Consider the following 15,055-nt stretch of genomic DNA (forward strand, 5'->3'; position numbering starts at 1 on the left):
AGCCAGCCCGCATCCCACGAATGAATAAAATGGATCCTTGGGACCATCAGTAAAACTGAGTCCAGTTCCTATTAACCATAAGTTGTTGATTGTCACAGACCTTGGTGTTCCATTGAGGATTCCTGCACCTATTACCAATATTTATTTGAGTTGTCTTCACTCTGGAGGCGTTTTGTTGTGAAAGTCATGGTCGGCCAGCAGACTTTGAAATCTGTGGCAACACGAGCACTTGGTGTTCATAAGGCCATGACCCAACATGGTCGGCACATACAGGAGAGGGGAGAGTGGTAGCAACACACGAAGGCTCTTTCCAAACCTGCAACCTCGACCACCTAGAAGGACATGGGCAGCAGATACAAGGGAACATTTGCCACCTGGAAGTTCCCCTCTTGAGTCACTCGCCATCCTGACCTGGAAATATATTGGCTGTTCCTTCACTGTTGCTGAGGCAAAATCCTGGAGAGCACAGCGGTTAGCACTGCTGCCTCACAGCGCCAAGAATCCGGGTTCGATTCCGGCCTCGGGTCACTGTCTGTGTGGAGTTTGCACATTCTCCCCGTGTCTGCGTGGCTTTCATCCGGGTGCTCCGGTTCCCTCCCACAGTCTAAAGATGTGCGGGTTAGGTTGATTGGTCATGCTATATTGCCCCTTAGTGTCAGAGGATTAGCAGGGTAAATATTTGGGCTGTGGGGATAGGGTCTGGGTTGGATTGTGGTCGGTGCAGACTCAGTGGGCCGAATGGCCTCCTTCTGCACTGTAGGGATTCTATGACTAATAAGTAAACTTTAACAGCATTGTGGGTGTGACTTACACCTCACCGACTGCAGCAGTTCAAGAAAGGCTCTTTCTTGAGGGCCATTAGGAATGGCCAGTAAATGCTGGCTCAGCCGGTGACACCCACATCCTGTTAATGAATAATAAAGAATCAATTTGAAAAGAAAGGCCACACTCCATGATTCTGAGCCGGGAGTCTTTAATGTGATGAAATGCAGGAAGAAGCAGCAAGTGCGTTCTGCCTAATGGCTTTTGTTTTTCAGGATCCGTGGTACAAACTACAAAAGTCCTCATGGAATTCCAATTGACTTACTGGATCGATTGGTAATCATCTCAACCTCACCCTACAATGAGAAGGAGACAAAACAGATTCTAAAGATCAGGTGAGGCATTCAGTCTGTCAGTCTCCAAAAGAAACAGATGAGGGTCTCTGTCTCCTTGGTACGAAGTAGCAGAATAGCAGCAGTGAACCGCCCAACGGTGACCATTTCTGAAGAGGTGTGGGATTTGATTTGATTTGATTTATTATTGTCACAAGTATTGGGTTACAATTAAAATATTGTTTCTTGCGCTATAGAATCCCTACAGTGCAGAAGGAGGCCATTCGACCCATCGAGTCTACACCATCCACAATCCCACCCAGTCCCTATTCCCATAACCCCATGCCTTTACCCAAGCTACTCCCCCTGTCACTCAGAGGCAATTTAGCATGGCCAATCCACCTAACCCGTACATCTTTGGACTGTGGGTGGAAACCGGAGCACCTGGAGGAAACCCACGCAAACACGGGGAGAATGTGCCAACTCCACACAGACAGTGAAGCAAGCCGGGAATCGAACCCGGGTCCCTGCTGCTGTGAGGCAGCAGTGCTAACCACTGTGCCGCCATGCTGCCCCTATACAGACAAAGCCTACCGCACATAGAGAAGGAAAGGAGAGGGTGCACAATCTAGTGTTTGATTTGCTTTGATTGATGTCACATGTATTAATATACAGTGAAAAGTATTGTTTCTTGCGTGCTATACAGACAAAGCATACTGTTCATAGAGAAGGAAACGAGAGAGTGCAGAATGTAGTGTTACAGTCATAGCTAGGGTGTAGAGAAAGATCAACTTAATGCGAGGTAGGTCCATTCAAAAGTCTGATGAGGGAAGAGGCCCTAAAGCAAGGGAGGGGAATTCAGTTGCTTAATTACTCTGCATTCCACGCTATGGCATCTCCTAGTAGCTCTGATCAAAAGTGCTGCCACTGGCCTCTGTCCCTGGGTTAAGGAGAGGTCATTTGGGTCAGATACTGGGGAGTGTTGCACACACTGGTCAAACTGTACCCCTGCAAGAGACAATCAGGAGAGTGGAGGAAAACTGTTCCACAAGTCATTCATGTGGGAGTGGACTGGTTTGTCGGACAAGTGTCGAAAGATAGAAAAGAAAGGGCTATTATAAGGTTGTCAGGCCCTGCTAGGTTCTTTTTTGTTTAATCAACTTAGATGTAGAATTTACTTTAAATCAATGGTGAGCAAGTTTTCAGTAGATGTAATTAGGTGTTTTAATATCTTGTAGCAACTATTATTTGCTTTCCAGTAGTTAGTGGTTAGCACTGCTGCCTCACAGCGCCAGTGAGCTGGGTTCGATTCCTGGCTTGGGTCACTGTCTGTGTGGAGTTTTCACATTCTCCCCGAGTATGCGTGGGTTTCCTCTGGGTGCTCCAGTTTCCTCCCACAATCCAAAGACGTGCAGGTTAGGTGAATTGGCCGTGCTAAATTCTCCCTCGGTGTTCCCAAACAGGTGCCGGAGCGTGGCGACGAGGGGAATTTCATAGTAACTTCATTGCAGTGTTAATGGAAGCCTTACTTGTGACTAATAAATACACTTTACTTTTACTTTATAATATGTATATATGTGTTTCATTTATATTGGCAATGAACAAATTTATCAAAATGGAGTATAATCGGGGAATATCCCGAAGGCAAGTTGATCTGACCACATTGCATTGAGATTCACTAACGAGGCCATAAAATACTAATGGCTCTAGTAGGCCCAATTGAAGCAGTCACATGTGAGACTGTTTTAATGAAGCTTCTTCGTGAGGCTGCTATCAAAGTGAGAGACTTTAGATAAAGATGTCTGACTAAGAGATTGAGTAAGGGACTCAAGGACAGTTAACAAGGTTTGATGGTGATATACTGGTGTCCCACGAGGTACCGCGATCACACAGCCCAAGGATGTTCAGTATTTCATTCTATTGGATCAATAGGTAATAGGTAACCCTTTTGATTGGATTGTGTCCAGCTGACTGTGAGCTACAGAATTGTATAAACCATGATGGTTTTCTTTGTCCGGTGGAGTAGTGTTTTGACCCTTTGCCCCAAGCACTCTCCCCTTGCTGGCAAGTAAAAATAAAGGCAATCTGTCGGTTAAGTATCTTGTGCGTTTGTGTTAAAAGTCAAACTCGGAAGTCGAGATTTCAACACGAGTCAATCATAGATGCTCTGGAGTGGCAGCTCGCTGTGAGGGCTGATGGAGTCGAGTTGACATTAACACTTCGGTGATGAAGGGGTATGATTATTTGGCCCAATGCTATCCTCGTTTTCACATTGACTCGCTTCCTCTGAACGGGATTAGGGCTTTCAGACGTGCCAGCTCCATCCTGTACAGTGATTATAATTCCCTCCATCTTAATTCGCAAAATCAATTGTCTGTTCGCATCACACTTTGTCCTTGCCTGTTGCGTAGCCCGCCTCCTCTCCGTGCAGCCTGGTAACCCAGTGAAGGTCAGTTGCTCGTCATTGCATGACAGCAGGCGCTGGAGTTTGTACATGTCCACAGTCCAAAGGTGTGCGGGTTAGGTGGATTGGCCATGCTAAACTGCCCCTTACTGTCCCAAGATGTGCAGGCTAGGTGGATTGGCCATGCTAAATTTCCCCTTAGTGTCAGGGGGATTAGCAGGGTAAATATGAGGGGTTACGGGAATAGGGCCTGGGTGGGATTGTGGTCGGTGCAGATTCGATGGGCCGAATGTTCTCCTTCTGCACTGTAGGGATTCTATGATCTATGATGTGTCTGCTTATTTGAGGTGCAGTAAACTGATGGCTAAGGACATTTTTTTCTGAGCAGAAACGCATTTGGTCTAATTCAGCCTATAAAGTAAATTGTAATTGTCATAGAGTCATAATGTTTTACAGCACAAAAAAAGACGCTTCAGCCCATTGTTTGCTGGCTATAAGACTGGAAGACATAGGAACAGAAGTAGGCCATTCGGCCCATCGCATCTGCTCTGCCATTCAATCATGGCTGATAAGTTTCTCAACCCCATTCTCCCATTTTTTCCCCATAACCCATGATCCCTCTACCAATCAAGAACCTATCTATCTCTGTCTTAAATACACTCAATGACCTGGCCTTCACAGCCTTCTGCGGCAAAGAGTTCCACAGATTCACCACCCTCTGGCTGGAGAAATTCCTCCTCATCTCGGTTCTCAAAGGGTCGTCCTTTTACTCTGAGGCTGTGCCCCTCGGATCCCAGTCTCTCCCACTAATGGAAACATCTTCCCCACGTCCACTCTATCCAGATCTTTCAATATTCTATAAGCTTCAGTGAGATCTCCCTCATCCACCTAAACTTCATCGAGTACAGACCCAGAGTCCTCAAATGCTCCTCATACGTCAAAGTTATCCTTCCCGGGATCATTCCTGTGAACTCCCTGGACCCTCTCACAACGCCAGGGACCCAAGTTCGATTCCCAGCTTGGGTCACTGTCTATGTGGAGTTTGCACGTTCTCCCCGTGTCTGCGTGGGTTTCCCCCGGGTGCTCCGGTTTCCTCCCACAGTCCAAAGATATGCATATAGGTGGATTGGCCACGCTAAATTGCCCCTTAGTGTCAGGGAGGGGCTAGCTAGGGACTAGCACATCCTTCCTTAGTTATGGGGCCCAAAATTGCTCGCAGTAATACTGTTTTGCACCAGTTGGTCAGTAACCTTGTATGCTGCGGTGTTTCAAGAGCTCATCTAAGTGTTTCTTAAATGCTGTGAGGGTTCCCGCCTCTACCACCCTTTCAGACAGCGAGTTCCAGATTCCCACCACCCTCTGGGAGAAAAGGCTTTTCCCCAAATCCCCTCTAAATCTCCTGCCCCTTACCTTAAATGGACCTTGGTTTTAAAACAAAAATAAAATGTTAGATTGGGGTTAAGTTTAGAAGCGGTGGCTTTTGATTAGTGCAGTGGACCTGCTGTTAAATTTTGCTCCCATTGGACAGGTGTGAAGAGGAGGATGTGGAAATGAGTGAGGATGCGTATACAGTCCTGACACGGATCGGCTTGGAAACATCGCTCCGGTATTCCATCCAGCTGATCACCGCTGCTAACCTCGTCTGCAAGAAGCGCAAGGTAAACAGTGAGCAGGCATGCTCTCCGAAAGCTCATTCTCCCCTCTTTTTAAAAAGAAAAATAATTATTTCTTTGTGTCCTCTTGTGTTCACTGAGATGAGAAGTGTTGGTGCTGGGGAATGAAGAAGCGCTTTTCATGTTTTTGCCAGCCGGTGTCAGCATCCAACGTTCCTGGGTCGGCTAGAGGCGATGAGATTAGGGCGGCACGGTGGTACAGTGGTTAGCACTGCTGCCTCACAGCACCAGGGACCCAAGTTCGATTCCCAGCTTGGGTCACTTCACTGTCTGTGCGGAGTCTGCACGTTCTCCCCATGTCTGCATGGGTTTCCCCCAGGTGCTCCAGTTTCCTCCCACAGTCCGAAGATGTGCAGGTTAGGTGGATTGGCCATGCTAAATTGCCCCTTAGTGTCAGGGGGACTAGCTAGGATAAATGTATGGGGATAGGGCCTGGGTGGGATTGTGGCGTCGGTGCAGACTCAATGGGCTGAATGGCCACCTCCTGCGCTATATAGAACATAGAACAGTACAGCACAGAACAGGCCCTTCGGCCCACGATGTTGTGCCGAGCTTTATCTGAAACCAAGATCAAGCTAGCCCACTCCCTATCATCCTGGTGTGCTCCATGTGCCTATCCAATAACCGCTTAAATGTTCCTAAAGTGTCTGACTCCACTATCACTGCAGGCAGTCCATTCCACACCCCAACCACTCTCTGCGTAAAGAACCTACCTCTGATATCCTTCCTATATCTCCCACCATCAACCCTATAGTTATGCCCCCTTGTAATAGCTCCATCCACCCGAGGAAATAGTCTTTGAACGTTCACTCTATCCCCTTCATTTTATAAACCTCTATTAAGTCTCCCCTCAGCCTCCTCCGCTCCAGAGAGAACAGCCCTAGCTCCCTCAACCTTTCCTCATAAGACCTACCCTCCAAACCAGGCAGCATCCTAGTAAATCTCCTCTGCACTCTTTGCAGCGCTTCCACATCCTTCTTATAGTGAGGTGACCAGAACTGCACACAATATTCCAAATGTGGTCTCACCAAGGTCCTGTACAGTTGCAGCATAACCCCACGGCTCTTAAACTCCAACCCCCTGTTAATAAAAGCTAACACACTATAGGCCTTCTTCACAGCTCTATCCACTTGAGTGGCAACCTTTAGAGATCTGTGGATATGGACCCCAAGATCTCTCTGTTCCTCCACAGTCTTCAGAACCCTACCTTTGACCCTGTAATCCACATTTAAATTAGTCCTACCAAAATGAATCACCTCACATTTATCAGGGTTAAACTCCATTTGCCATTTTTCAGCCCAGCTTTGCATCCTATCTATGTCTCTTTGCAGTCTACAACAGCCCTCCACCTCATCCACTACTCCACCAATCTTGGTGTCATCAGCAAATTTACTGATCCACCCTTCAGCCCCCTCCTCTAAATCATTAATAAAAATCACAAAGAGCAGAGGACCAAGCACTGATCCCTGTGGCACTCCGCTAGCAACCTGCCTCCAGTCCGAAAATTTTCCATCCACCACCACCCTCTGTCTTCGATCAGATACGATGTGGAGATGCCGGCGTTGGACTGGGGTAAGTACAGTAAGAAGTCTCACAACACCAGGTTAAAGTCCAACAGGTTTATTTGGTAGCAAATACCATAGCTTTCGGAGCAATGCTTCTTCGTCAGATGGAGTGGTCCCTGTTCTCAAACAGGGCACAGACACAGAAATCAAATTACAGAATACTGATTAGAATGCAAATCTCTACAGCCAGCCAGGTCTTAAATGTACAGACAATGTGGGTGGAGGGAGCATTCAACACAGGTTAAAGAGATGTGTATTGTCTCCAGACAGTACAACTTGTGAAATTGTGCAAGTCCAGCAGGCAAGCTGTGGGGGTTACTGATAATGTGACATAAATCCAACATCCCGGTTTAGACCGTCCTCATGTGTGCGGAACTTGGCTAAGCTTTCGGAGCAATGCTCCTTCGTCAGATGGAGTGGTCTCTGTTCTCAAACAGGGCACAGACACAGAAATCAAATTACAGAATACTGATTAGAATTATTTGCTACCAAATAAACCTGTTGGACTTTAACCTGGTGTTGTGAGACTTCTTACTTCGATCAGATAGCCAGTTACCTATCCAATCGGCCAACTTTCCCTCTACCCCACACCTCCTTACTTTCATCATAAGCCGACCATGGGGGACCTTATCAAACCCCTTACTAAAATCCATGTATATGACATCAACTGCCCTACCTTCATCAACATACTTAGTTACCTAGCTATAGGGATTCTATGACTCTAGATGCTGAGGAAAACAGCTCCTATTCTCCCGCCGACAACTTAGCTAGGCCCCAAGTGCAGCAAGGAGAACTGCTTCACTGTGACCATCCTTCCATTTGGCACAATATCCTTCATGTCCTAAGATGTGTAGATTAGGGGGAATAGTAGGGTAAACGCGTGGGGTTGCGCAGATAGACCCAGCCTGGGTAAGATGCTCTGTCGGAGAATCAGTGCAGACTCGATGGGCCAAATGGCCGCCTTCAGCTCTGTAGGGATTCTGTGTTGCCTTGCAGCAAAAGTAGTGCCGAACTAGGTGCTGGAAGATTGCAATCAGTTGGGCTGTGTGACCAACAGAGAGTAGACTTTAATCTCATCCATGTATCTAGACTCCATAAGAAGTCTCACAACACCAGGTTAAAGTCCAACAGGTTTATTTGGTAGCACAAGCTTTCAGAGTGTCGCTCCTTCTTCAGGTGAGTGAAGGCTTCACTCACCTGAGGAAGGAGCAGCTTTTTACAGTAAGACGACTTACTGTGCTTACCCCAGTCCAACACCGGCATCTCCACATCATGTCTAGACTCTATGTCAGACATACATATGTCAGAGCTCTCTTTCTCTCCACAGATGCTGTCAGACCTACTGAGATTTTCCAGCATTTTCCGTTTGTGGATAAACCTCTCTCACTTGCTGCGTGATGTAAAATTGTAGAATCCCTTCAGTGCAGAACGAGGCCATTTGGCCCTTTGAGCCTGCACCGACCACAATCCCATCCAGGCCCTATTTCCACAACCCACGTATCTACTCTGCTAATCCTCCTGATACTAAGGGGCAATTTAGCATGGCCAATCCACCTAACCTGCACATCTTTGGACTGTAGGAGGAAACCGGAGCACCCAAAGGAAACCCACACAGACACGGGGAGGCCGTGCAAACTCCGCACAGTCACCTGAGCCCGGGTCTCTGGCGCCGTGAGGCAGCAGCACTAACCACTGTGCCACCATGTCTGTTCCTCCTTACACTCCTCACACTTTTCTCTCAATTTAGCGCCAGTGACGACTGATTTCCTCATTTTATTTTTGCACCAGGGGACAGAGGTACAAGTGGATGACATTAAGCGGGTTTACTCCCTCTTCCTGGACGAGTCGCGCTCGACACAGTACATGAAGGAGTATCAGGATGCCTTCATGTTCAACGAAATAAGTGAGTTCAGTTCAGCGGCGAATTATTAATCGGTGAGAATCCTGGTTCCAACAAGTTTGCCAGAGGATGTGGGGACGTTAGCAGTTTCCTCCACTGAAGTTTGGACATATGCAATATGATTTGATTTATTATTGTCACATGTATTAATATACAGTGAAAAGTATTGTTTCTTGCGCACTATACAGACAAAGCATACCGTTCATAGAGAAGGAAAGGAGAGAGTGCAGAATGTAGTGTTACAGTCATAGCTAGGGTGTAGAGAAAGATCAACTTAATGCAAGGTACGTCCATTCAAAAGTCTGACAGCAGCAGGGAAGAAGCTGTTCTTGAGTCGGTTGGTACGTGACCTCAGACTTTTGTATCTTTTTCCCGACGGAAGAAGGTGGAAGAGAGAATGTCCGGGGTGCGTGGTGTCCTTAATTATGCTGGCTGCTTTGCCGAGGCAGCGGGAAGTGTAGACAGAGTCAATGGATGGGAGGCTGGTTTGTGTGATGGATTGGGGTACGTTCATGATCTTTTGTAGTTCCTTGCAGTCTTGGGCAGAGCAGGAGCCAAACCAAGCTGTGATACAACCAGAAAGAATGCTTTCTATGGGGCATCTGTAACGGTTGGAGAGAGTCGTAGCTGATATGCCAAATTTCCTTAGTCTCCTGAGAAAGTAGAGGTGTTGGTGGGATTTCTTAACTATAGTGTCGGCATGCGGTGACCAGGACAGGTTATTGGTGAGCTGGACACCTATGATCTGGTGCTGTACAGGCGTAATACAGTAGCAATAATGGCAAGCGCAGCATTGACATGGACTTGTTTGCCCCTTGTCCAATCATCCCTAATTTGGTTAAGCATTCCTCCTCTCGGCCCTGTGTTAGGAGAAGGATGCCAATTGTAATTTATTTTAGAACTGATTGTTTAAAGTTTATTTATTAGTATCACAAGCAGGCTTACACCAGCCACCGGTTCGCCCGCTTCCAAGTCAGTGCAAGAGCCCTTCCAGGGCCTCAGCTGCTACCTGCGCTTCTTCTTGGCAACACCGCCGCTTCCTGCCCGCTCCGACATCTTGGAACTGCAGCCACGCTCTTTCTGCTGACCTCTGATGACTTCTGATCCGGCAGCTGACGTGAAGCGCAGCAGCCTTCTGGGAAACGTAGTTCAGCTAGGGCCTGGAGTGTAGGATTTTGGGAGTTGTAGGCTAGATGCATGTGCTCTGCTGAGCTGACTGGGTGGGCATCTAGGAATGGTGGGAGTTGTAGTTCTCAGCCCTTGAACTTTGATTGGTGTCTCAGCCCAATGTACTTTGGAAGGTTTAAGTTTATTTATTATTGTCTCAAGTTGGCTTACATTAACACTGCAATGAAGTTACTGTGAAAAACCCTCTAGTCACCACACTCCGGCGCCTGTTCGGGTACACTGAGGGAGAATTTAGCATGGTCAATGCACCCTAACCAGCATGTCTTTCAGACTGTAGGAGGAAACCGTGTACTCTTGTATTTGTTCCTGGCCGTGGCAATATTGGTAAAGGTGGCACACGATGTCCAATGCACCACGTAAGGGGCAGGACATGAAATCATACCCTCCTCACGTGGAGGTGCCCGTAGACCCATAGAAAAGTTACAGCACAGAAGCAGGCCTATTTCATCCACAGCCAGCCTGGGGGCACCCAGGTGCCCTTGCTGCCCTCCTGCACCCAGCCCATAGACCTGCAGCTTACGGCACTTAAGGCGCCGATCCAGGTACTTTGTAAAAGGGTTTAGGGCCTCTGCCACCAGCACCGACTCGGGCAGCGAATTCCAGACGCCCGCTTGCCCGTGCCCGCCCGCTTGCCCGTGTCCGCCTGCCCGCGTCCGCCCGCCCGCTTGCTCTGGCCCACACTTCCTGGCAGTGGTAACTGGACAGCAATCAGAATACGGAACTAGTCACAGTTTTAGGTATTTACACTTAACTGCTCTCTCCTTTTATTCTTTTTGCAGAAAGTGAATTGATGGAAACCAATTAAAGCCTTGATGACCTGAATGCTTCTGATTGAAAGTTATGTGGGTATTTGTTACAATGGAGACCTGATTGTTCTGTTGGTTTGATGCATATTTTTCCCCATAGTGTTTTTTTTTGTACAATAAATTCTGGAAAATTTTGAGTTTTGCTTTGAAGTTTGCTGTGGGGTTTGCTTGTGGTGGTCCGTGCGATGTTAATCACTACATCCCCGTGAAGAACCCTGCACCAAGGGACTGAAATATAACTCTGTTCTGGACACCCAAGCGCCCAATCTCAGTCACTCCTTCTCCAGCTGACTCACTGGCCGTGCAGTTGCATGAAACCAGCAACCCTTAAGTTTATTTATTTATTAGTGTCGCAAGTAGGCTTACATTAACACTGCAAAGAAGTTACTGTGAAAATCCCCCCTAGTCGCCACACTCGGGCACCTGTTCGGGTAACACTGAGGGAGAATTTAGCACCAATTGGCCAATCCACCTAACCAGCACGTCTTTGGACTGTGGGAGGAAACCCACGGGGAGAACGTACAAACTCCACACAGACAGTGGCCCAAGCCGCGAATCAAACCCGGGTCCCTGGCGCTATGAGGCAGCCGTGCTAATGGCCTCCATTCCAGCAAGAATTTGTATAATACAATTTATTTGTAAACCGTTCAAGTGAAACATGTCTTTTTTTATTATCACAGAAAAGATTTTAATCGTCAAATGCGTAGTGCTTTACTGTTGGTTACAGCTTGGTGCTCCTTCCGAGTACAGGGAGGCACAGAGGACCTTCTTCAGGATGTCGAGAGAAACCTGCTCTCACACCGCAAAGAAAGCCCTCCATTAGCAAAGTGAAGAGGAGGTAGGAGAGGCAGGACGAGAGAGGTGGCGGGCACTGGTGGGGAGGGGCGTCTCACAGCCACACTTTCCTGGCACTGCAGAAGTCGGGTTTGATGCTCTGCACTGTGCAGTCGGTGTAATCCATTTTACAGAGGTTACATTCACAGCTGACCGCCACAGGGTAGGTGTAGGTGGAATCCACGCCCAAGGGACAGCCTGGCAGCCTAGTGGTCTCATATCGAATCTCCTTGTAAGTACACACATGTTGGTAAACTGACAAGAGAGGGCTCTTGTATACCGATTCCTGCGGTCAAAGGACAAGTTCTTAGTTAACCATTACGATGTTACAACCTGGATTCCAAACATTGAATTGGATTCTCATTTGGATAGAAGGTTTAAGTGTAAGTATTTTAGTGATCGTGCCAAGATTGGGAACAAAATTATTTCTGTTTGCAATTCACAATGGGAGAGAAGGATTAATATTTTTCATAGGAAATGAATTAATTTTGAAATCTAATCCCTGGGAACAGGCAGCAAGTTCTCATGGACACCATCCAGGACAAAGCAGCCCGTTTGATCGGCACCACATTCAATCCCTCCACCACCGATGCTCAGTAGCAGCAGTGTGTACCATCTACAAGATGCACTGCAGCAATTCACCAAAGATCCTTAGACAGCACCTTCCAAACCCACGACCACTTCCATCTAGGAGGACGAGGGCGACAGGCACATGGGAACACCACCACCTGCAAGTTCAATGGTTAGCGCTGCTGCCTCACAGTGCCAGGAACCCGGGTTCGATTCCCGGCTTGGGTCACTGCCTGTATGGAGTTTGCACGTTCTCCCCGTGTCTGCGCGGGTTTCCTTCGGGTGCTCCGGTTTCCTCCCACAGTCTGAAAGACATGCTGGTTAAAGTTTATTCATTAGTCATAAGTAAGGTTTACATTTAACACACCAATGAAGTTACTGTGAAATTCCCCCAATCGCCACACTCCAGCGCCTGTTCGAGTCAATGCACCCTAACCAGCACGTCTTTCAAACTGTGGAAGGAAACCGGAGCACCCGGAGGAAACACACGCAGACGTGGGGAGAATGTGCAGACTCCGCACAGACAGTGACCCAAGCCGGGAATCGAACCCGGGTCCCTGTCACTGAGACAGCAGTGCTAACCACTGTGCCACCGAGCATTGACCCAAACAGGCGTCGGAGTGTGGCGACTAGGGGAATTTCACAGTAACTTCATTGCAGTGTTACTTGTGGCTAATAAATTAACTTAAAAACTTTAAGCCACTCACCATCCTGACTTGGAAATATATCGGCCATTCCTTTGCAGTCACTGGGTCAAAATCCTGGAATTCCTTCCCAAACGGCACTGTGGATCAGCCCACAGCACAGGGCCTGTAGCGATTCAAGAAGGCAGCTCACCACCACCTTCTCAAGGGGCAACTAGGGATGGGCAATAAATGCTGGCCTAGCCAGCAATACCCAGTAGTAAGCAAATGATATGAGTGGATGCCAGTCCCAGTTATCTCCCCCCGCCCATTGCAGACTACACTTAATCTTACTTTCCAAGGCAGATCAATTGGTGTTAATCAATTAGTGTCAGAAGTCAGCTTACGTTAACACTGCAATGAAGTTACTGTGAAAATCCCCCGAGTCGCCACACTCCGGCGCCTGTTTGGCTACACTAAGGGACAATTTAGCACGGCCCAACGCACCTAACCAGCACTTCTTTCGGACTGAGAGGAAACCGGAGCACCTGGAGGAAACACACACAGATACGGGGTGAAGATGCAAACTCCACACAGTGACCCAAGCCGGGAATCGAACCCATGTCCCTGGCGCTGTGAGGCAGCAGTGCTCACCACTGTACCACCCTGTTTATAAAAAAAAAAATTGTATTCCACTTTGCATCTTTTGTATTTTTTCTCCCAAATTTTGTTTCTGTGTCCCAAATCCATGTATGATGTGCAATAATAAAGCAGGCTTCAATTTGCGTTCCAACTGCTGATGCTTTAGCCTTGAAGGCAGTGTTTTTTTAAATTCATTGGGCGTCACTGGTTGGCCAACAGTTAGTGCCCATCCCTAGTTGTCCCTTGAGAAGGTGGTGGTGAGCCGCCATCTTGAATCACTGCAGTCCATGTGCTGTGGGTTGACGCACAATGCCGTTCGGGAGGGAATGTTAATATCTGCTCCAATTTCTTAGTCTTATGAAGTAATGTTTATTCATTAGTCACAAGTAGGTTTACATTCGCACACACACTAACATTGCAATGAAGTTACTGTGAAATTCCCTCGTTGCCACACTTCGGCCCCTGTTCTAAAGTTTATTTATTAGTCACAAGTAAGGCTTACATTCACATATGTTAACATTGCAATGAAGTTACTGTGAAATTCTCCTAGTCGCCACACTCTGGCGCCTGTTTGGGTCAATGCACCTAACAAGCATGTCTTTCAGACTATGGGAGGAAACCCACGCAGACATGGGGGGAGCGTGGTATACTGAGCGAGAATTTAGCATAGCCAATTCATCTAACTTGCACATTTTTGGACTGGGGGGGGAAACCGGAGCACCCGGAGGAAACCCACGCAGACACGGGGAGAACGTGCAAACTCCACACAGACAGTGACCCAAGCCGGGAATCGAACCCAGGTCCCTGGCGCTGTGAGGCGGCAGTGCTAACCACTAAGCTTTGACAAAGGGTCATCTGGATTCGAAACGTCAACTCTTTTCTCTCCTCACAGATGCTGCCAGACCTGCTGAGATTTTCCTGCATTTTCTCTTCAGGGTGCTAACCATTGTGCCATTTGGCTGTGATTACCCCGCAAACCCCCCCCACCCCCAGGCCAAAAGATCCCACCCACACTTACTGGATAGGATAGTATTGAGAATGGCTGGTTGCGGGAAGTCTCCAGATGGTGGGGAGGTGGCGCGGAGAATGTGAGCATTACCTTTGTGGGACAGTAACCACTGCATATGGAGGTAGGGAGGGTCACACAAATAGGGCACTCGTCCTTCTCGGCGGAGATTGTTACGTTGGTCGGGTGGCAGAGGTATCGACCTTGGACGCAACAGAAGCACATTGCGAGGAGGAACAGCTGGGCGGAACACATGCTGCCAAAAGAGCAAAAGTTATTTTCCCCACACATTTGTCAGATTAAATTATCAGGCTCTGCACTGTACACTTGGAGAGGCGAAGGCCTAGTGGTATTGTCGCTAGACCATTAATCCAGAAACTCAGCTAATGTTCTGGGGACCCGGGTTCGAATCCCGCCACGGCAGCTGGTGGAATGTGGATTCAATTTTAAAAATCTGGAATTAAGAATCTACTGATGACCATGAAACCATTGTCAGAAAAACCCATCTGGTCACTAATGGCTTCAAGGAGGGAAATCTGTCTTCCTTACCTAGTCTGGCCTACATGTGACTCCAGAGCCACAGCAATGTGGTTGACTCTCAACTGCTCTTCAAGGGCTACTAGGGATGGGCAATAAATGCTGGCCAGCCAGCGACGCCCATGTCCCACGAATGAATTTTTTAAAATTATGGGCCAAGAGGAGTTTGCACATTCTCGCCGTGTCTGCGTGGGTTTCCTCCCACAGTCCGAA

General features: G+C 47.8%; 2 protein-coding genes across 7 annotated transcripts in view; one reads left to right on the forward strand and one right to left on the reverse strand.

Moving 5' to 3' along the window:
- The window catches only part of ruvbl2 (RuvB-like AAA ATPase 2), a 32,742-nt gene extending 19,287 nt beyond the window's left edge, over window positions 1-13,455 (forward strand). Inside the window, exons 12-17 of one of the 6 annotated variants that reach the window (XR_013500385.1) lie at window positions 1,038-1,157; window positions 5,027-5,156; window positions 8,525-8,639; window positions 10,604-10,666; window positions 11,977-12,206; window positions 13,302-13,455. Coding sequence is in view for 1 of the 6 variants with exons in the window: in XM_078237354.1 (XP_078093480.1) it covers window positions 1,038-1,157; window positions 5,027-5,156; window positions 8,525-8,639; window positions 10,604-10,629 (391 nt within the window). In the remaining 5 variants the exon portion in view is untranslated. Of the gene's footprint in view, window positions 1-1,037; window positions 1,158-5,026; window positions 5,157-8,524; window positions 8,640-10,603 lie in introns of all 6 variants that reach the window. The other 5 variants (XR_013500381.1, XR_013500382.1, XR_013500383.1 and 2 more) reach the window with 5 other exon arrangements.
- LOC144509488 (lutropin subunit beta-like) lies at window positions 11,520-14,560 on the reverse strand. Its single transcript, XM_078238395.1, has 2 exons — window positions 14,399-14,560; window positions 11,520-11,750 (listed from the first exon to the last, which is right to left on the reverse strand). The coding sequence occupies exons 1-2, from the start codon at window positions 14,558-14,560 to the stop codon at window positions 11,520-11,522; spliced, it is 393 nt and encodes a 130-aa protein (XP_078094521.1).
- Between the last annotated feature and the right edge of the window lie 495 nt (window positions 14,561-15,055).

Source organism: Mustelus asterias, chromosome 21, assembly GCF_964213995.1.
Source record: "Mustelus asterias chromosome 21, sMusAst1.hap1.1, whole genome shotgun sequence".
Lineage (NCBI taxonomy): Eukaryota > Metazoa > Chordata > Chondrichthyes > Carcharhiniformes > Triakidae > Mustelus > Mustelus asterias.

What these genes read in the sequence shown, in the direction of transcription:
- LOC144509488 (XM_078238395.1), bottom strand. Translation starts at nt 14,560, where the DNA reads ATGTGTTCCGCCCAGCTGTTCCTCCTCGCAATGTGCTTCTGTTGCGTC. An exon ending in GTGGTTACTGTCCCACAAAG is followed by an intron (nt 11,751 to 14,398) that starts GTAATGCTCACA and finishes CTTTGACCGCAG; the next exon opens with GAATCGGTATACAAGAGCCC.